The sequence below is a fragment of the Diaphorina citri genome, unplaced genomic scaffold (assembly GCF_000475195.1).
Source record: "Diaphorina citri unplaced genomic scaffold, Diaci psyllid genome assembly version 1.1 scaffold280, whole genome shotgun sequence".
In the NCBI taxonomy this organism is placed as follows: Eukaryota; Metazoa; Arthropoda; class Insecta; order Hemiptera; family Psyllidae; genus Diaphorina; species Diaphorina citri.
In genome coordinates this window covers 109,866-132,070 of record NW_007377716.1, presented here as the reverse complement: position 1 = coordinate 132,070, position 22,205 = coordinate 109,866, and the positions used below count along the sequence as shown (strand labels likewise).

The following is a 22,205-nucleotide window of genomic DNA, read 5'->3' as shown; positions in this document are numbered from 1 at the left end:
CGGATACCTAACGTTCCTTCGGGGGGGCTTCCGCTTCCCGGAAGGGACCCCGAAGAAGTATAGGTCCCGAGGATTATTGCGTAACACATTTGAAAAATTCTCGAGTTTTATCACAATATTGTTGTTTGGTTGTTTCTTAATGAATCATTTAATCCACTGTGGTAAATTTTACGAGCCAAAGTCAGCTGATAGGAAGGTAGGATGTAGGGGCTGCATTGATAATAATCCGATAAATTCAAATCCAAGCAGGAGTGAATTTATTATTGACAATTTGATAAATAATTCAAATCCGAGTGTTTAAGAGCATCGATTCTCAAACTGGGGGTCCCGAAACCCAGAGGAGTCGCGGCTGAAGAAGATCTACTTTCAAAATGATCTTGCTGAGCCAAATTTCCAATTATTCGATTTTTTTCTTCTTCTTCTTCTTCTTCTTCTTCTTCTTCTTCTTCTTCTTCTTCTTCTTCGCCTTTTCCTGTGTTCAGACGGGGTTGGCGTTTTTCGTCAGCGTCAGCCTCTTAATCAGCCCTAACTAGAGTGATTGCTTTGGGCTGACATTTGATTTTGGTCTCCTTTACCTTCCTTCAATTTAAAAAAACAACTTGATTTTTTTGTGGGGCGGGGGGTCTTAAGGGGGCTCGTAGCTCAAAAAAGTTGAATGCCGCTGGTTTAAAGTACACAATATAATGACTCATGCATATTTTTACTGCAAACACAATCATGTCGATTGTGTACGGGACTATGGAATTGACTCATTGAATGAGTAAGAACATATAACATAATCTTATCTAAACACGAATGAAAAATTAGCCGGAAGCCCAATCGAGTGACTGGGTTCCGAAACTCTAATATGAAACTTTACATAGCTCGACACTTCAATAAAGCATTCCAACACCCTGGATCGTAGAAGCTTAACCCATCCTTTAGGGCTGTTTGCCCTACCGTTCCAAAATCGAAGAGAGAAGGCAGACGGGATAGGAGAAAGCCAGCCGCTCCGAGAACGAACCTTATTCGTTCAGGATAAAATCCGCCCCGGGCGGGAACCAAACCTGCGCTTACGCTTACAAGGCAAGCGCACGACCAACCAAGCTAGCATGGCTGGCTATTCAAATCTTGTGTAAACAATAAACCAAGGTCTCCAAAATTTAATGGATTGCCGGGAATCGAACCCGGGTCGGTGACTACAATAGTAATAATGAGGTAATAAGCGACAACAATGATGATTATGCTGATGGAACCTTGACAAATTTTCGTCATCATGAAAATAGTTAGGTAGGTACTTCAGTACATAGGTAATAGGTATAGTTCCTCCAGATCAATGTGACAGCAATGAGTCATCAACCCAAAATGAAGGAAACTTGAAAACTTTGGTTGAGCCAGCCTAGATAAGTTTTTCCTTGAAGTAATGCGAAAGCAGTATTAAGGTACAGTCTTTTTTTTTTAAAGAGGTTTGACAGAGGGAACTGTAACTGCTATGGTCTTATCGTCCCGAAATTGAAGTGAGAAGGAAGATGGGATAGGAGAAAGCCAGCCGTTCCGAGAACGGATTATCCCATCAGGATAAAATCCGGCCCAGGCGGGAATCGAACCCGCGGCCTAGCGCTTACAAGGCAGACGCACTACCAACTAAGCTAACTAGGCTGACTTTGTTCATATACCTATTCAGTTATAACTTTCAATTCAAGGCTTAGTGGCAAGTCGTTCCCACAACGGAGTTCCGAGGGAAAACCCGTCAGTCTTTTGTACCATTCAATAGTAGGTACAATAACTATGTATAATAACTATGTAATAGTACAATAACTATATATGTAAACACCAATGACAGCTGAATAACCGATGCCGGATACGAAAACGATACGAGTACGAAAATACTGATTTAGTCGCTCAGATTTCGTTCTTGGATAGGCAATATGCATGGATATTTTGAAGACGTGGAAGGAAAATGTGCCTTGAAGTAATGCGAAAGTAATTTAGTGATTAATAAAAAAAAGCTCATCCCTAAAGGAGATTTAGCTAAAAAGTTTAGTAATTTGGGCGGCCTAGCGCTTACAAGGCAGACGCACTACCAACTAAGCTCACTAGGCTGGCAGGCAAAATCAAATAATCTTTCTGTTTTGATGTAGGTAAACTCAACTTTCAGACCAACGAGTATTGGACCTGGTATTTGTCCTAACTTGACTCAACTTTCAGACCAACGAGTATTGGACCTGGTATTTGTCCTAACTTGACTCAAAACTTGCAGACCTGTCCGACCCGGTACAGTTACAGTTCTGTGTTAATGCACTCGAGTTAACTTTCACTACTCTCTCAATGAAGAGTCACCTGAGCGGTTTATAGCTACTCATTTTCCTCACGAGGCTGAGTGGGCCCCGCAACAGCCAGTCACGGAATCAATCATTTGCATGATATAAATTTCTTGACTCCGCCGGGAATCGAACCCGGGTCTCCCGCGTGCAAGGCGAGCGCAGTGACCACTACGCCACGGGAGCTGACTTGGGAAAGAGAAATAAAGGGATGGGGAAGGCACACTAGACGAGTTTAACGCCGGAGGCCTTCTCTACCACCTAACCATTTGACCTCCATTATTATGAGGTCAAAGTCTCAAATAAATGAGGATCAAATGCCACGCTTCCGCTGGGATCGAACCCACGCCCTCCTGTTTACCAGGCGAGCGTCTTGACGACTATGCCACCGAGGCGGGAGGCAGGGTATATTGATGTATTGATGATTTTTTCATTTTTTTCTTTTTTTTTTTCTGTTCCACACTTATAACCATGGAACTATTGAGGACACATGGAACTAGAGGATAAGGGGGGGGAGGGGCTTCCGCTTCCCGGAAGGGACCCCGAAGAAGTATAGGTCCCGAGGATTATTGCGTAACACATTTGAGTTTTATCACAAATGTTGTTTGGTTGTTTCTTAATCAATCATTTAATCCACTGTGGTAAATTTTACGAGCCAAAGTCAGCTGATAGGAAGGTAGGAGGTAGGGGCTGCATTGATAATAATTCGATAAATTCAAATCCAACCAGGAGAGAATTTATTATTGACAATTTGATAAATTCAAAGCCAAGTGTTTAAGGCATCGGTTCTCAAACTGGGGGTCCCGAGACCCAGAGGAGTCGCGGCTGAAGAAGATCTACTTTCAAAATGATCTTGCTGAGACAAATTTCCACTTATTCGATTTTCTTCTTCTTCTTCTTCTTCTTCTTCTTCTTCTTCTTCTTCTTCTTCTTCTTCTTCTTCGCCTTTTCCTGTGTTCAGACGGGGTTGGCGTTTTTCGTCAGCCTCTCAATCAGCCCTAACTAGAGTGATTGCTTTGGGCTGACATTTGGTTTTGGTCTCCTTTACCTTCCTTCAATTTAAAAAAAAACTTGATTTTTTTGTGGGGCGGGGGGTCTTAAAGGGGGTCGTAGCTCAAGAAAGTTGAATGCCGCTGGTTTAAAGTACACAATAATGACTCATGCATATTTTCACTGCAAACACAATCATGTCGATTGTGTATGGGACTATGGAATTGACTCATCGAATGAGTAAGAACATAACATAATCTTATCTAAACACGAAGCTCGATACATTGGGGTGAAATATTCGAGTGATAAATTTCACCTTGGGCGGGTGCATGGGATAACTGAGGAATAGAATAGAATAATTAAGTAACTATATCTAGGTAGGCACTCCCTTACTGATATTATTGTATTTATCACTATTGTACCTAATATTGTACCTTCTGTTGAAAATATAAATAAAATAAAGCACTAATAATACTTATTTAATGGTAAAACCTCTAAAAAAAAAAAAAAAAAAAAAAAAAAAAAAAAACATGGGAACGAGTAGGTTTTTTTTTCAATTAAAGCCCGTTAACATATTATGTTGTAAAATAATTATCATAATAACATAATACAATTTACACACGTGAAATATGATACAATTCATGTAAAATCTGATACATTCATTAAACTATAAAACTACATATCTACCTAGTTCTATTTCCATTTTCCACAAGTGGCTGATTTATCAATGAGCCATTAGCATGGGTACAATATGATGGTCAGAAAAAAAAACTCGTGATGCTTGTTTTTTTCTTCTTCTTTTCCTAATGCTTGTCTTACTTTGGTACTTTTTCAATATAGTTACTTATATCTAGCTCTAATTTCAAGGCTTAAAGTCCAAGTTCTTTCCAGAATGTCTTACTTTGTTCATATACCTATTCAATTATAACTTTCAATTCAAGGCTCAGTGGCAAATCGTTCCCAGAACGGAGTTCCGAGGGAAAAACCGTCAGTCTTTTGTACCATTCAATAGTAGGTACAATAACTATGTATAATAACTATGTAATAGTACAATAACTATGTAAACACCAATGACAGCTGAATAACCGATGCCGGATACAAAAACAATACGAGTACGAAAATATACTGATTTCTCAGACTTCATTCTTGGATAGGCAATATGCATGGATATAAAAGAATGTGCCTTGAAGTAATGCGAAAGTAATTTAGAATAGAATAGAATAGAATAGAATAGAATAGAATATACCAGCTTAGTCTGGCTGGGGACTTTAAACAGGGAGTAGACCAGCTTAGTCTGGCTGGGGACTTTAAACAGGGAGTAGACCAACTTGGTCTGACTAAATTTAATTTGTTCAATTTTTTTATGTATAAATAAAGATGTATTTTTCACTTTTTTTTACGTACCTAGGTAGTTGGTACGCAAAATAATAATAATAAAAATAATAATAATAATAATAATAATAATAATAATAATAATAATAATAATAAAACTTAAAATTCAATTCATGGATGTGGTTTTCCCATATGAGTTTCCCATAGAAGTTAAAATCTATTTTGAGGAAAACTTATGGCTCCTTCCTTATGACGGATCTAAATTTTCAGTGTTTTGTTAAATCCTATTCATCCACCAAATTAAATTTTAATATATGGATGTGGTTTTCCCATGTGAGTTTCCCATAGCTAAAATCTATTTTGAGGAAAACTTATGGCACCTTATGACAGCTCAAAGCAGTATCAAAAACCGTCGAATTTCCGACATTGATTAACTTTTTATTCACCCATGACAAAACAGGTGGTTTATATTTTATGACAGGTTTTCCCAGCTATGATAATGTTAAAATACATTCGTGGGTAAGGTATAATAGGTGCCAGCCTAGTTAGCTTGGTTGGTAGCGCGTCTGCCTTGTAAGCGCTAGGCGCTAAGTCGCGGGTTTGATTCCCGCCCGGGGCGGATTTTATCCTGATGGGATAATACTTATTTGTTCTCGGAACGGCTGGCTTTCTCCTATCCTGTCTTCCTTCTCTCTTCGATTCCGGGACGATAAGACCTTAGCAGTTACAGTTTCCTCTGTCAACCCTATTTTAAGTAGGTACCTGCAAGGTCGAAGTACCTAACATATAATGAGTTGCATCCTGAGCTATGAAATATAGGTACTTTGGGTATCCTAAATCATAACTACTTAGGTAGTTATTTATCATTGTACCTACTCTAATCAAACATTGTAAATTGCAAGGTAGGTAGATACTTGTACAATAACTATTAGGTACTTTGCGTTGGTACAAGTAGTTATGATTTAGGATACCTCCCTACAAAGTATGTACCATGTACCTAGTCGGGCCGGGGGGGGGGAAGGGGGGGGGGGGGGGGGGGGGGCCCGCCCCCCCCCCCTCCCCCTAAATCCGGCCCAAGTGATGAGGGACGGAACCCTAAGACGGAAAATTGGACATGTTATGGCACAGACCACAGACACAGGAGAAAAGGATTTGCTTACCTTGTCGTCCTTCTGGTTTGTCTGACTTTGGTTCTGCGGGAGCGGTGTGGTTCTCTTTTGGTTTCTCCATCGAATTCTGAAAATGGAAAGAAAATTCGTTATTGTACTTTGAACTTTTCATCGTTATTCTACCTACCATGGTGTACTTTTATGTTTTAAAAATACATTAGTACATTACCTACTTTCCTTATCCTATAGGAAGGAAAGTAATGGAGCAGTTGCAAATGGGTAAAAATTATAAATAAATGGTGGATTCATAATATTAATATGTAAAAAGTTGGGAAAACTCCAAATCTGAGGTCAAAACTCCGAAAAAAATAACTGTGAAAGGTCGAAAATTCAATTTTTATTTTCCAATAATAATAATAATAATAATAATAATAATAATAATAATAATAATAATGATCTGGTGTGAACATCACACGACTTTCCTTATCATATTGAATGGTGCTTATTTGGGTGTTCTGTTGTAACATTAACAATATCTCTAACCGTTTAGTCAGTGTCTTTTACATCCAAGCCTATCCAAGAACGGAAAAGTTAGGAAATTTACGCCCTGGCCAGGATTCGAACCCAGCACCTCCGGGAGTCAGTTGACCACTCGTCCACGGAGGTGGACATAAAATTCGAGGGGGGGACCGCCCCCCCCTCCCCCTAAATGCGGCCCAGGTGATAGAACATTAATTTTTCTGACTGCAATAAGTTGCGTGATTATTTATCCAGTATGAACTTTTCCAAGTCACCTTTGAATATCAACTCCATACCCGGTGAGTTATTCATGGGCATGATACATCCTAGGAATGTATCACACATAGCTGACTCAAAACCCACCGTGTATGGACAAATGAAACTGTCAGAAGACATTTGATTGTGTGAGGGACGGAACTCTAAGACGGAAAATTGGACATGTTATGGCACGGACACATGTAGGAGAAAAGGATTTGCTTACCTTGTCGTCCTTCTGGTTTGTCTGACTTTGGTTCTGCGGGAGCGGTGTGGTTCTCTTTTGGTTTTTCCACCGAATTCTGAAAATGGAACGAAAATTCATTATTGTACTTTTAACTTTTCATCGTTATTGTAGCATCGTGTACTTTTATGTTTTAAAAATACATTAGTACCTACTTTTTTTAAATTTAAACAAGGTTTATATTTATACTCTTCTTTGCATATTTGTAAACCCTACCTTTGAAAATAAATAAGACCTTGTTTTAGACTGCGGGAGTAAAGGGACTTTTCAGTCTCATTCTGGCAGGATAAACAAGGTATATTCTATTCTATTCTATTCTAGTACATTACCTACCTTCCTTCCTATAGGATAAGGAAAGTAATGGAGCAGTTGCAAATGGGTAAAATTATAAATAAATGGTCGATTCATAATATGTAAAAAGTTGGGAAAAATCCAAATCTGAGGTCAAAACTCCGAAAAAGTAACTGTGAAAGGTCGAAAATTCAAATTTCATTTTCCGATCTAATGAAAGAGTTCAAATATGTGTGACGTCAGACTTTACGCAGTTGTTTTTTTCGTCCGTGAGGTAGCGCCACTATGCAAGCGCACTAGCGGAGGAGCAGAAAGAACTGCGCAGCAACGTATGCGCACAATCACATTCTCGGGACATTTGATGTGACGTCATCGTGTACGGGAGCTTATGCCGTGACGTCAAAGTTCACGATTTACCGGTATTTTTTTAATCGATTTATATCGGTATCTAGAAGTCGTAGAAGAAAAAGAAAAATTCCGTTGGTCCTCATTTTTCTCGCTCTATGACTTTGAAACATCACCCAAGTAAGCGCAACTGATCTATTAACGCCAGTCTAGTTAGTTTGGAGGATATCTTGTAGACGCTAAGCCGCGGTTTGGATTCCCGTCCGGGGCGGATTTTATCCTGAAAAGATACCTAATGTTCCTATCCTGTCTTCCTTCTAGCTCTCTTTGCTTTCGGGACGATAAGACCTTGGCAGTAAGTTACAGAGCTTAGCAGTAAGACCTCCTCTGTCAAACCAAACCTCTTAAAAAAAAAAAAAAAAAAAAATAAAAAGGTTAGAAATAAAACCCCCTCTGTCAAAAAAAACCCTTATAAAAAAAAAAAAAAAAAAAAAAAAAAAAAAAAAACATGGGAACGAGTACCTAGGTTTTTTTTTTCAATTAAAGCCCGTGTTTCAATTTTTTTCAATTATGTTGTAAAATAATTATCATAATAACATAATACAATTTACACACGTGAAATATGATACAATTTATGTAAAATCTGATACATTCATTAAACTATAAAACTACATACCTACCTAGTTCTATTTCCATTTTCCATACGTGGCTGATTTATCAATGAGCCATTAGCATGGGTACAATATGATGGTCAGAAAAAAAAAACTCGTGCTTGTTTTTTTCTTCTTCTTCTTCTTCTTCTTCTTCTTCTTCTTCTTCTTCTTCTTCTTCTTCTTTTCCTAATGCTTGTCTTACTTTGGTACTTTTTCAATATAGTTACTTATATCTAGCTCTAATTTCAAGGCTTAAAGTCCAGGTTCTTTCCAGAATGTCTTTTTTTTTTTAAAGAGGTTTGACAGAGGGAACTATTATAGTTACGTTAAAATAAACCATTCTCATTATTATTACCTCTACTATGGTAGCTTCTGTCGCGGTCTCCGTCGCGTGGTTGTCGCCACTCACCGTCTGGCTGTCGCCGTGGTCTCCCATTGTGTCGCCTGCGTTGTGACTTTTGATTGGAAGATGATTGTTGTTGTTGTTGTTCTGATGGAGGTTTTCAATTCTGAAACATAGAGAGAAGTCGGCTAGTTAGATAATTTTACCTCTATGAGTAAAGGGCATTTCAGACGCAAAAAAACGGCATATTATCACATAAAAAAAACCCCTCTTTGGAGTTTGGTCAATGGGATTCGGTGATTCATTACCCTAAATTCAATGTTTTATTGTTCTAGAAAACAATAGTTGGTCATAAATGAAGAAACATTGGCTAAACTATGAAATAAAGGCAAAATCAGAAACCGCATTTCCTATGTATTTCATGTGGAGGTACAAATGTGCCTATCTGTTGAACAACGAGGTATGAATGGGGTTTTTGAACGACCCATTGGGCCTACACCAATAAAAATTAACACATCTGTGCACAACAATATGCTTGAGGATGAAATGGAGTTTCAGGTTTCAGATCCGTAGGACATACAGGAAAAAAGTAATCGACGATCAAAGTAGATCCTGTCTTCCTTCTCTCTTCAATTTCGGGACGATAAGACCATAGCAGTTACAGTTCCCTCTGTCAAACCTCTTAAAAAAAAAATCATATGGAGGTACAAATGTACCTATCTGTTGAACAACGAGGTATGAATGGGGTTTTTGAACGACCCATTGGGCCTAAACCAATAAAAATTAACACATCTGTGCACAACAATATGTTTGAGGATAAAATGGAGTTTCAGATCCGTAGGACATACAGGAAAAAAGTAATCGACGATCAAAGTTGATACATTGATGACTTGATGTAGGTATGCCGACAATAGACCACCAGCAGATCGGCACTGTATAATATATGGGTTTATAGCTTCCCCTTTTGAAAATCTCACCACACGCGGCTGCATTTCTGTTAGAAATTAAGATATATACAAGCGGTCGTAGGTATAATGCAGCTATGTTTTCTTACGTAGATACAACCAGAAACTTCCATACACCAGTCATCAATACATTGATGACTTGATGTAGGTATGCCGACAATAGACCACCAGCAGATCGGCACTGTATAATATATGGGTTTATAGCTTCCCCTTTTGAAAATCTCACCACACGCGGCTGCATTTCTGTTAGAAATTAAGATATATACAAGCGGTCGTAGGTATAATGCAGCTATGTTTTCTTACGTAGATACAACCAGAAACTTCCATACACCAGTCATCAATACATTGATGACTTGATGTAGGTATGCCGACAATAGACCACCAGCAGATCGGCACTGTATAATATATGGGTTTATAGCTTCCCCTTTTGAAAATCTCACCACACGCGGCTGCATTTCTGTTAGAAATTAAGATATATACAAGCGGTCGTAGGTATAATGCAGCTATGTTTTCTTACGTAGATACAACCAGAAACTTCCATACACCAGTCATCAATACATTGATGACTTGATGTAGGTATGCCGACAATAGACCACCAGCAGATCGGCACTGTATAATATATGGGTTTATAGCTTCCCCTTTTGAAAATCTCACCACACGCGGCTGCATTTCTGTTAGAAATTAAGATATATACAAGCGGTCGTAGGTATAATGCAGCTATGTTTTCTTACGTAGATACAACCAGAAACTTCCATACACCAGTCATCAATACATTGATGACTTGATGTAGGTATGCCGACAATAGACCACCAGCAGATCGGCACTGTATAATATATGGGTTTATAGCTTCCCCTTTTGAAAATCTCACCACACGCGGCTGCATTTCTGTTAGAAATTAAGATATATACAAGCGGTCGTAGGTATAATGCAGCTATGTTTTCTTACGTAGATACAACCAGAAACTTCCATACACCAGTCATCAATACATTGATGACTTGATGTAGGTATGCCGACAATAGACCACCAGCAGATCGGCACTGTATAATATATGGGTTTATAGCTTCCCCTTTTGAAAATCTCACCACACGCGGCTGCATTTCTGTTAGAAATTAAGATATATACAAGCGGTCGTAGGTATAATGCAGCTATGTTTTCTTACGTAGATACAACCAGAAACTTCCATACACCAGTCATCAATAGTGATATATGCCGACCATAGACCACCAGCAGATCGGCACTGTATATGGGTTTATAGCTTCCCCTTTTGAAAATCTCACCACACGCGGCTGCATTTCTGTTAGAAATTAAGATATATACAAGCGGTCGTAGGTATAATGCAGCTATGTTTTCTTACGTAGATACAACCAGAAACTTCCATAGTGATATATTTATATACCTACCGATCATTCATATGTTGGTAGATACCATCAACAACATAATATGTGCCTAACCTATTAGTTCCCACTATCAGCATACCTTGGTAGATTCGGAATACCAGATGGGAATTCAAGTGAAGGACTGGGTAAACTTGAAATTGAGCTGAGTATTTTTTTCTGCGATGGTCTATCATTTTCATAGGTTTGGTTTTGCTGGCGACCACGTGCAAATTGGAAGCGTGAGAACGCTTCCAATTTGCAACGGGCCTAAATAAGCACTGTTATTAACGTTTTGGCCAACACCTGAGAGCAGCCGCACGCGTTTCGTTCTTATTGGAACTCATCAGTTAGACATAGCTCTCAGGTGCTGGCCAGGAATTTGGAAGTGTTATTTATACTTCAGAGATGGAAATTGTGGAGAAACGAGAACCTGCGTTTTCTATGTAAGATTATATTTGTGTTGAGTGTTGTTGTGAGCGCCACAACGTTATATCATTATCGCGGGCCAAATGCGGGCCATGCTAACCCCGATTCTTGTTGGACAGTCCTCTCTTATGACGACCATGCAGTAGGTTAAGTGCCTACTAATATGTAGCTACGTATACTACACATACATAAATATAATGCTGTATAGCATATAGTGGCATAAATTTATGGATAGAGCTGTGTAACATTTCATATGAATACTGGTACAACTTTCTATACAAGCACTTCCTAGCTTTACACAAATGGACATTGGACCTGTATAGACAGGGTCCGGCATGTAGAGATTTGAATTGGCTGAATGAATTCAGACCATCGGAAAATGTGTGGCCTAGGTCTGTCAGACCCTATGAGTCTGTCAGACCGTATGAGTCTGACCGTCTCAGCGACCTGGCTTTTCCCGCCACACAAGTTCCGACCCGCCGGTCTGACAGACTTAGGTCCTAATTCAGTGGTACTAATGGTCCGTCAGACTCGTATTACTTTATTATTACGATAGTACCTAATAACAAAAGGTATAGTGGACGGGCTATTGTATTCGCTTATTCGCTTCGTTGTCTGTCTGTCTGTCTGTCTGATTACTTAACATAGGAAGCAAAATACAAAATCTGTCGGAAATGTCTGAAGTGTTGGAAGTGTATGATCAGTCTGCGCGCTGCTTTAGAATGGATAGCACTCGTGAAAATTTTTATATAGCAGAGGGAACTGATATAGGTAAGTATTGAAGAAGTTATCCGATTCAAAAAACCATTTGTTATAGACCCGTTTCACATTGCACGCGTAGACGCAAACTTTTTGTAGCACGTTGGCTGCAAAACCAAACCTATCAAAATGATAAAGACCGTCTTTAGACTTTTTAATACCAAAGAGGGTCTCCATCATTTTCAAAGGTTTGGTTTTGCAGGCAACAACGCCCTACTCAAAGTCACGCGTCTAAGCTTGCAGCCTCATTTTGTGGTGAAGAGCCTCTTCACAAACTTTTTGTAAAAAAAAAATCTTTTGTAAGCGCAAGAAAAATCGAATTGAAAAAATGGTAGTTTTTAAAGAGATACAAAAAAATCTTTTTCTCAAGCCTCTGGTTGTATTTGAGAGAGGGTTTTTATAGCTTAGTTATTAGTTGGTAGTACGTCTGCCTTGTAAGCGCTAGGCCGCGGGTTCGATTCCCGCCCGGGACTGTCCAGATAGCTTTTTCTGGTAGCCCTTTAGGTCCTGCATCAACCCTCAAGCGTTGTACAGTCGTTCGCGGGACACCCTGTATAGGAACAAAAGGAAGATATTTTTATAGTTACGTTAAAATAAACCATTCTCATTATTATTACCTCTACTATGGTAGCTTCTGTCGCGGTCTCCGTCGCGTGGTTGTCGCCGTGGTCTCCCATTGTGTCGCCTGCGTTGTGACTTTTGATTGGAAGATGATTGTTGTTGTTCTGATGGAGGTTTTCAATTCTGAAACACAGAGAGAAGTCGGCTGGTTAGATAATTTTACCTCTATGAGTAAAGGGCATTTCAGACGCAAAAATATCGCATATTATCACATGAAAAAACCCCTCTTTGGAGTTTGGTCCAGGGGATATGATGTCGGTGATTCATCACATTAAATTCAATATTTTATTGTTTTAGAAAACAATAGTTGGTCAAAAATGAAGAAACACTGGCTAAACTATGATATAAAGGCAAAATTCGTCAAAGAAACCGCTTTTCCTATGTATTTCATATGGAGGAGCCAGCCTAGTTAGCACCTTTGCAGCCTTGTGACATTTCCCATGTTGTTGATCCGTTATCTATATCTGATGTTATCTCTCAAAGTCATGTGCGTGAAACACCAGTAGCTACTGGGAATAAGAAAATGCGATGGACTCTTGAAGAACAGAAAGAGATCATACAGTGCTATTACATTGCTGAGAAAAACGGAAATGCATCACAGAAAGATATCTATTCTGTATGGAGAAGCAGAAATCCAACGCTGAATATTAAACAAATTAGGTAGGTACATAGGTATTTCTTTAATCACGATCGAATAAACTACGGGCTAAAAAATTCCGGAGGGACGGGCCCAGCTTGTTTTTTTATCAAAATGTTTTTTCCACGAGGTCTGAATATTAAACAAATTAGGTAGGTACATAGGTATTTCTTTAATCACGATCGAATAAACTACGGGCTAAAAAATTCCGGAGGGACGGACCCAGCTTGTTTTTTATCAAAATATTTTTTCCACGAGGTACCTACTTAGCATTGTGAAGGTCACTGGAATTATAACATTGAAATTATACCTACACACGGAATTGTGGGGAAAAACAGATAGGAAATAATAAAAATAATCAACTAATTCTATCAGCATCATTGACATAACAATACCACTGGATGACAATATCAACAAAGCTTATTCAAAAAAGATAGCCAAATATGAAGATCTTAAGCGTCAGTTTAAAAACATCTATAATACCAATAATGTGTTCATAATCCCAATAGTCATTACAACCACATTACATCATTACAACCAATGGGCTTGTACACAAAAACACGCTCAGTGATCTGGAAAAACTCAAGATAAAGAACGCCAGAAATGTCCTAAAGAAATGCCAAAAATCAGTCATCATCTCAACAACTGGAATTATAAGAAGAGTGCTTGCAGAGGAAGAATGAAGTACCTACATGTGAAGTAGTTCTGACTTGACATGTTTATCTGAAGGTTGGAATCGCTGTGTTTTTCGCTATTAGAAAACTGGAGAGACGAATAGCAGAACATTTTCCAAACTTGGAGTTAGGTACCTATTTATTACTACCGAACTAAATAGCTAAATACCTAAATAGCTATGTTCTCGTATGGTGTTTAGAGTTGGAAAGTTCTTACGTGTACCTACTAATTGGGGTTGGATACCTCCTAACCCTATCATCCTCGCCCATAAGAGCCGAACTTGTTTATCGTTGGATCTTGCTGAATTTTAATTCTAACTCCGAACCGGTACTGAGTAAACATGTCAAGTAATAGTGAAAACAGTAGGAAATTTTGTTTATTAACCTCAGTGGTGTAGTGGTTAGCGCCGTGGACTTCGGATCTGGAGGTTGGTGGTTCGAGTCCTAGTTAAGTCATGAAATTTAGCGTAGTGCATTAAGCAGGGAACGACATTTGTGACAAGCATTTATGCTCAACACAATTAAAATTCCTTTCCTTAATAGACAAATACCCGATGCACTCTGACGTGCAGCGACGATATTAGCGAAAAAGAGAGAAGAGTTTGATGTGACTTTAATGTGGGCCTCGGCTCTCATGGACTCACCTAAGTACTCGTATATCGCATCGTATGGAGCTGGGTGTAAAAGAATATGGGTAAAATTTTCAATCTTCATGAAGGTCATATTATAAGTTAATAATAATAATAATAATAATAATAATAATAATAATATTATTGAGGAAGATAATTTGACAACCTATGCTTTCCGAATACTCGTTCCTCTGAAACGAAATAAAAATAACAATAATAAATTCAGCTTATTCGAAAAATGGAAAGTCGATTTCTGTTTGGGTCTGACCAAAAGCTTGTTTTTATTTCTAGTCGCCAGCCTAGTTACTTTGGTAACGCGACTGTCTTGTAAGCGCTAGGCCGCGGGTTCGATTCCTACCCAAGGCAGATTTTATCCTGAACGAATAATGGGTCGAAAATTCGAGAGCGAGAAAATTGAGAAATCACATTGATTGAATAATGTTCGCTCTCGGAATGGCCGACTTTCTCCTATCCTGTCTTCCTTCTTCGTCGATTTCGGGACGATAAGACCTTATCAGTTACAGTTCCCTCTATCAAACCTCTTGCATTTATAATGAAACTCCTTGTTTCACCGTAACTTTTGATCAGTTTGCCCGCTTTAAATAAAATTTAGCAGACATGTTTACTTGATTACATTGTTTACCATACAGAGGATTTGTAAATGCAATTTCTTTGTGTTATGTCACAACTTTGGTGCTCACTGCAGCATTGTAGGATTTTTCCCAATAACTCAATAATCCTAACATCCAATGTTTACTTACCATGCTGGCACCGGTCGCTATGCGCATTTATATGTCATAGCTACTCATTTTCCTCACGAGGCTGAGTGGGCCCCGCAACAGCCAGTCACGGGATCAATCATTTGCATGATACAAATTTCTTGACCCCGCCGGGAATCGAACCCGGGTCTCCCGCGTGCAAGGCGAGTGCAGTGACCACTACGCCATGGGAGCTGACAGAAAAAGATAAATGACTATCGATTTGAGCTTTCAATATTGGAAGAACGAGACAAGAAGAAAAGGTTTTCAATTAAGACAAGAGAGAAAATATCAAAGATTGAATGGAAATACAACATCTTGACATTTGATGATAGAACTCGTATGAAAGAAGTGTTGAAAGAGAAAATCCAGTTGTATGCTCAAAGAATAAAAAGATACACCAAGAGAAATGCCTTCTATCTCCAAAACAAAATGTTTGAAGAAAATGAAAAGCAATTGTACAGAATGTTGGGAAAGAGTAAAATTGAAGTCAAAGAACATCCAAGTGTGAACGAAATAACAAACTTCTGGAGTGAGATTTGGTCTAGCCCAACAGAATTCAATAAGGATGCTCAATGGTTTCAAGATGAAAACGGCTGACTTTCTCCTATCCTATCCTATCCTAATTTCTTTAATTTTGGGACGATAAAGCTGTGACCAAACATAGTCGACTACCGTCAATCGACGAGGTGGATCTATGTTATGGTGGTAGTGTGGACGGTTCAGTCAACATCGATCGACGGCCGGTCGACTATGTGTGGACACACGTTAAAAGGTCGCAGCTTTGATTCCCGCCCGAGTCGGATTTATTCCTACCCAGGTAAGGTTCGTTTTCGGAACGGCTGGTTTTCTCCTATCAGTTCTATCAAACCTTTTGGGGGAAAAAAAGAAGAAGAACTTACAAAGGATGTTTGTTGTGGAACAGCTTGCCGATTGTAGATTCTTGTCGTCTAGCCGTTTTCAGGTTGTACAAACTCATTTCTATTTTAAATGACGTTTAACATAGATAGCACTAGTGAAAAATTAAATAACCTTTAGAATGGATAGCACTCGGGAAAATTTTTATATAGCAGAGGGAACTGATATAGGTATAAGTATTGAAGAAGTTATCCGGTTTAAATAACCATTTGTTATAGACCCGTTTCACATTGCACGCGTAGACGAAAACTTTTTGTAGCACGTTAGCTGCAAAACCAAGCCTATCAAAATGATAAAGACCGTCTTTAGACTTTTTAATACCAAAGAGGGTCTCCATCATTTTCAAAGGTTTGGTTTTGCAAGCGACAACGCGCTACTCAAACTCACGCGTCTAAGCTTATTTTGTGGTGAAGAGCCTCTTCACAAACTTTTTGTAAAAAAAAAAAAAAAAAAAAATCTTATAACTGTACCTACCAATTATTTCTATTATATTAGATACCTAAAGTACCTAAAATCTTATTATTAATTAATTTATTTATTTATTTTCCTAAAAACTAAACACGAAAACAACTAGTACGCAGCGAAAGTTAACAGTAAAGTGCGTCACGTCACACAAATCAGTAAAAAACACGTAGGTAACTTAAATTACTCGATGGTATCACCTCATGTGATGGTACCTACTCAAGAACTGGTATTCGACTGAAATACGGAAATACCATTGAAGACCAAATCAGTGTGGATCTACTGACTGAAATTCTCGAGCTGTTCTTAAACTATGGTCGGTGGATAAGTGGTCCATCCACGAAGCAGATTTAGAGGTTTGATAGAGGGAACTGTAAAAGTGTATCCAAACATAGCCGACCGGCCGCTGATCGACGAGGAAAGTCTAAGTTGTCGAGGCAGTGTGGACGTGTCAGTCGACATCGATCGACTTTGTGTGGACCTACCTTGACTGCTAAGGTCTCATCGTCCCGAAAGCAAAGAGAGAAGGAAGATCGGAGCCGCAAATAGACCGCGGATGCCGCGAACAGACCTCAGATACTGCGAACTGACCGCGGATACCGCGAGTAAACCGCGAACAAACCGCGGATACCGCGAAAAAACCGCGGATACCGCGAACAAACCGCGGATACCGCGAACAAACCGCGGATACCGCGAACAAACCGCGGATACCGCGAACAGACCGCGGATACCGCGAACAGACCGCGGATACCGCGAACAAACCGTGGATACCGCGAACAAACCGCAAATACCTAGAATAGTGTAAACACTGAAACTTCTATCTGAATAACGGCACTAACCACAGAGGAATCTCCAAACACATGGTCAAAATGTAGGAGAAACCTCCCCTCAAACCCCCTACTTTTCCCCTGATCTCCTACTTTGATTTTGGTAGTAGGGGGTCAAGGGGAGGTTTCTTCGGACCTAGATTTTTAGCAGAGCTCATTCTCTCTTCTGATTTCAGACTGGAAGGTTCTCTCTGCTCCCTCTCTCCTCTCTGTGATATCTCCAAATGTTTCAACATGGTTATTTGAGTCCCTATTCGAGTATTTAAGATGACCAAGGAGTCTATCCTCTGTAACTTTTCACGAGGAATCGATTGGTGTACAAATAAAGTGTCTAGAAATGACGGTTAACAAATTATGAGCTTGCAATTGACTAATTATTCGCTTAAAAATACTTCAGGTATCAATTACTTATCCTATGAACTACCTATACAAGATTCTTTTCTTGTATAAACCACCTATACAAGATTCTACGGTCATATTGAACGTATGGATTCTAAAAGATTAACGCAATGGCAAAAAAGTCACCCTATGCCAAATGGACAAACCAAGTCAAAAGAGGATCTGGAGGAAGCTAAGATTACTAAAGATCTTGTTACTTTCCTTATCCTATGGGAAGGAAAGTAATGTAATTTGGAACAGAAATGAGTTCAGAGACGCTGTCAAATCTACCAACAAACTAAAACCCCTAACCACCTTGACTACAAGGCCCAACAGCAGATGAGCACAGGAAAGGAAGGCAGATCATTCTTCTAGGTTGAAGTTATATTGGCTCAAGAGGAAGAAGAAAGACAAGAAGTAAAGAACTTCGTGGTCCCTCGTTACTCAAAAGTTTGGGAACCCCTGCCCTAGTCTAAAGAACCTATAACATACTCTTATGTATGTATAGATTGTATAGGCACCATGGAGGTACATGTGAACGACTAAGCTGATAAGGTGGCCTAGAGTCCTAGTTAAGTCATGAAATTTAGCGTAGTGCATTAAGCAGGGAACGACATTTGTGACAAGCATTTATGCTCAACACAATTAAAAATTCCTCCTAATAATAATTTCCGACCTGTCACCTACCTTGCCGCGACTTGCCTGCGTCCCGTCACCAGCCCTGCCACGACCAGCCTACAAGTCCACAATGTCGCCAACCTTTGCAGCCTTGTGACATTTCCCATGTTGTTGATCCGTTATCTATATCTGATGTTATCTCTCAAAGTCATGTGCGTACCAATAGCTACTGGGAATAAGAGATTGCGATGGACTCTTGAAGAACTTAAAGAGATCATACAGTGCTATTACATTGCTGAGAAAAACGGAAATGCATCACAGAAGAATATCTATTCTGTATGGAGAAGCCGAAATCCAACCGTCAGATTAAATATTGACCCTAATAAATTAGCAAACCAGAGACGCCACATCATCAAAATGAAGAAACTGTCAACCGAGCAAATTAACAATATTCGAGACTTGGTGTACTGTGATGGCGATTCTGACCACGAAAATATTGATCAACCCATTAAGCAAACCAGAGACGCCACATCATCAAAATGAAGAAACTGTCAACCGAGCAAATTAACAATATTCGAGACTTGGTGTACTGTGATGGCTATTCTGACCACGAAAGTATTGATCAACCCATTAATGAAATTGATAATGTTGATGACAGTCCTATACCTCATCATAATGAATCACAAGTAAGTATGTTTGCATGAAAGATTTGAAAGAAATTTTGATGAAGTAAAGCAGAAGAGAATGACCAAGAATGCCCAAGATCCTTGAAAATAACAAAGCCAAGAATTTTGATGAAGTAAAGCAGAAGAGAATGACCAAGAATGCCCAAGATCCTTGAAAATAACAACGCCAAGAAAATAATAAATAATGTGAACCGAATGTTGTGTGAAAAATATGAAGGAACGGATCTAAACATCACTGATATCAACAATATTATTTATACATCTGCTTACATTATATATGTCGATACTATTGAAAATGATGAGAGAATATCGAACAATCAAAAGAAAGACAAATCTGGTGTGAACATCACACGACTTTCCTTATCCTATTGAATGATGCTTATTTGAGTGTTCTTTTACCCTATCTTGTACAATTTGTCGCTATAGCTGAAAACCGCCAAAAAACGGTCGAAATCTGTCCAAAAGCGGTCAAAATACCGCCAAGCGCAGCAACCATCTCAACCAAAAGTTTCGTGTCGCATCCTTGTCACATTTGAAAGATACATGCCAAATTTCAAGTCTCTAGCTCTTACCGTTCTCGAAATATTTTGTTTACAGACAGACACGACAGCTACATACCAAATTTCAAGTCTCTAGCTCTTACTGTTCTCGAGATATTTTGTTTACAGACAGACAGACACACAGACACACGGACAGACAGACACACACACGGACCAATGGCTGAAACTTTGGATTTAGGCTCTAGGGACCTCAAAACGTGTTTTGACACTAAAAACTGACCATCGAAAATTTGACCCGATTACATTACTTTCCTTCCTATAGGATAAGGAAAGTAAAAACACAAGAAAAAACGAGCACCTTCCTGGCAAATACGAATCCAGAAAAAGATAAATGACTATCGATTTGAGCTTTCAATATTGGAAGAACGAGACAAAAAAAAAGGTTTTCAATTAAGACAAGAGAGAAAATATCAAAGATTGAATGGAAATTTTCAAACTAAATTCAAGCAGTGGCCACTTGTACAACATCTTGACATTTGATACAACATCTTGACATTTGATGATAAAACTCGTATGAAAGAAGTGTTGAAAGAGAAAATCTAGTTGTATGCTCAAAGAATAAAAAGATACACCAAGAGAAATGCCTTCTATCTCCAAAACAAAATGTTTGAAGAAAATGAAAAGCAATTGTACAGAATGTTGGGAAAGAGTAAAATTGAAGTCAAAGAACATCCAAGTGTGAACGAAATAACAAACTTCTGGAGTGAGATTTGGTCTAGCCCAACAGAATTCAATAAGAATGCTCAATGGTTTCAAGATGAAAATGGCTGTCTTTCTCCTATCCTATCCTAATTTCTTTAATTTTGGGACGATAAAGGTGTGTCCAAACATAGTCGACTGCCGTCAATCGACGAGGTGGATCAATGTTATGGTGGTAGTGTGGACGGTTCAGTCGACAACGGTCGACGGCCGGTCGACTATGTGTGGCTGTCGACACACATTAAAAGGTCGCAGCTTTGATTCCCGCCCGAGGCGGATTTATTCCTACCCAGATAAGGTTCGTTTTCGGAACGGCTGGTTTTCTCCTATCAGTTCTATCAAACCTCTTGGGGAAAAAAAATCTGGTGCGAACATCACACGACTTTCCTTATCCTATTGAATGATGCTTATTTGCGTGATTGCGTGTTCTTTTACCCTAACTTTTACCATATTTCTAACAGTTTAGTCGGTATAGCTGAAAACCGCCGAAAAACGGTCGAAATCTGTCCAAAAGCGGTCAAAATACCGCCAACCGCAGCACCTATTTCAACCAAACGTTTTGTGTTGCATCCTTGTCACATTTGTGAATTACATACCAAATTTCAATTCTCTAGCTCATACCGTTCCCGAGATATTGTTAAATTACACCGAAAACCGCCAAAAAGCCGCCAACCGTTGTACCGGTGTTAACCAAAAGTTTTGTGTCGCATCCTTGTCACACTTGAAAGATACATACCAAATTTCAAGTCTCTAGCTCTTACCGTTCTCGAGATATTTTGTTTACAGACGGACAGACACACACACACGGACCAATGGCTGAAACTTAAGGCTTTAGGCTCTAGGGACCTTAAAACGTGTTTTGGCACTAAAAACTGACCATCGAAAATTTGACCCGATTACATTACTTTCCTTCCTGTAGGATAAGGAAAGTAAAAAAGAAGAAGAACTTACAAAGGATGTTTGTTGTGGAACAGCTTGCCGATTGTAGATTCTTGTCGTCTAGCCGTTTTCAGGTTGTACAAACTCATTTCTATTTTAAATGACGTTTAACATAGATAGCACTAGTGGAAAATTAAATAACCTTTAAGCAGCGCGCAGACTGATCATACACTTCCAACACTTCAGACATTTCCGACAAATCCTGTATTCTGCTTCCTATGTTAAGTAATGGTAGTATGTCGGAAGTGTTGGAAATGTCTGATACGGATAGGTGTGCGGACTACCATTACTTAACATAGGAAGCAAAATACAAAATCTGTCGGAAATGTCTGAAGTGTTGGAAGTGTATGATCAGTCTGCGCGCTGCTTAAGAAGGTACCGGGTTCGATGCCCACCATTGACAAAAAAAACTATAGGTACATACTCAATTTTCGATTGCAAATATTTCAACGGGTTACTTTCTAAAATATCTAGTCATACTCTGTATTTATTTAAGAATACATTGAAAATTACAAATAATACACCCCTTCCAGGTTTTCATGTCCTGGAAGGGCACTCAAAATCGAAGCCGCATTCCCACGCTGGTTTCTGGTGTTCTCGAGTTGACCCAGCACCTTAAATGGGAAGTATTGTGTCTCTTCTCGCCCATCATGGGCATGCTGCGACCCAGACATTACGAGTATAATGTAGTAGCTGTTTCAGCGCTACAATGGTGGTGAAACACTCACCAAGACCTTAGACCTTACAGTTTCATCTAAAAACCTTTTCAAAGAAAAGAAGAAAAAATCGATAGAGGGAACTGTAACAGTGGACGTCTCACCGTCCCGAAATCGAAGAGAGAAAGAAGATAGGACAGAAGAAAGCCAGCCGTTCCGAGAACGAACATTATCCG

At 39.1% G+C, this 22,205-nt stretch overlaps 1 protein-coding gene across 10 annotated transcripts in view; it reads right to left on the bottom strand.

Annotated features, from left to right (window-relative positions):
* Positions 1-5,699: 5,699 nt before the first annotated feature.
* LOC113466498 overlaps positions 5,700-22,205 on the bottom strand; it is a 30,512-nt gene continuing 14,006 nt past the window's right edge. For 3 of the 10 annotated variants that reach the window (XR_003390879.1, XR_003390881.1, XR_003390880.1), the window contains 2 exons: positions 12,525-12,651; positions 5,772-5,858 (listed from right to left, as the gene is read on the bottom strand). Coding sequence is in view for 7 of the 10 variants with exons in the window: in XM_026821964.1 (XP_026677765.1) it covers positions 5,718-5,858; positions 8,394-8,547; positions 16,129-16,205 (372 nt within the window). In the remaining 3 variants the exon portion in view is untranslated. Of the gene's footprint in view, positions 5,859-6,665; positions 6,808-8,393; positions 8,548-12,524; positions 12,652-16,128; positions 16,299-16,652; positions 16,743-16,806; positions 17,067-22,205 lie in introns of those variants that run through there. The other 7 variants (XM_026821967.1, XM_026821964.1, XM_026821966.1 and 4 more) reach the window with 7 other exon arrangements.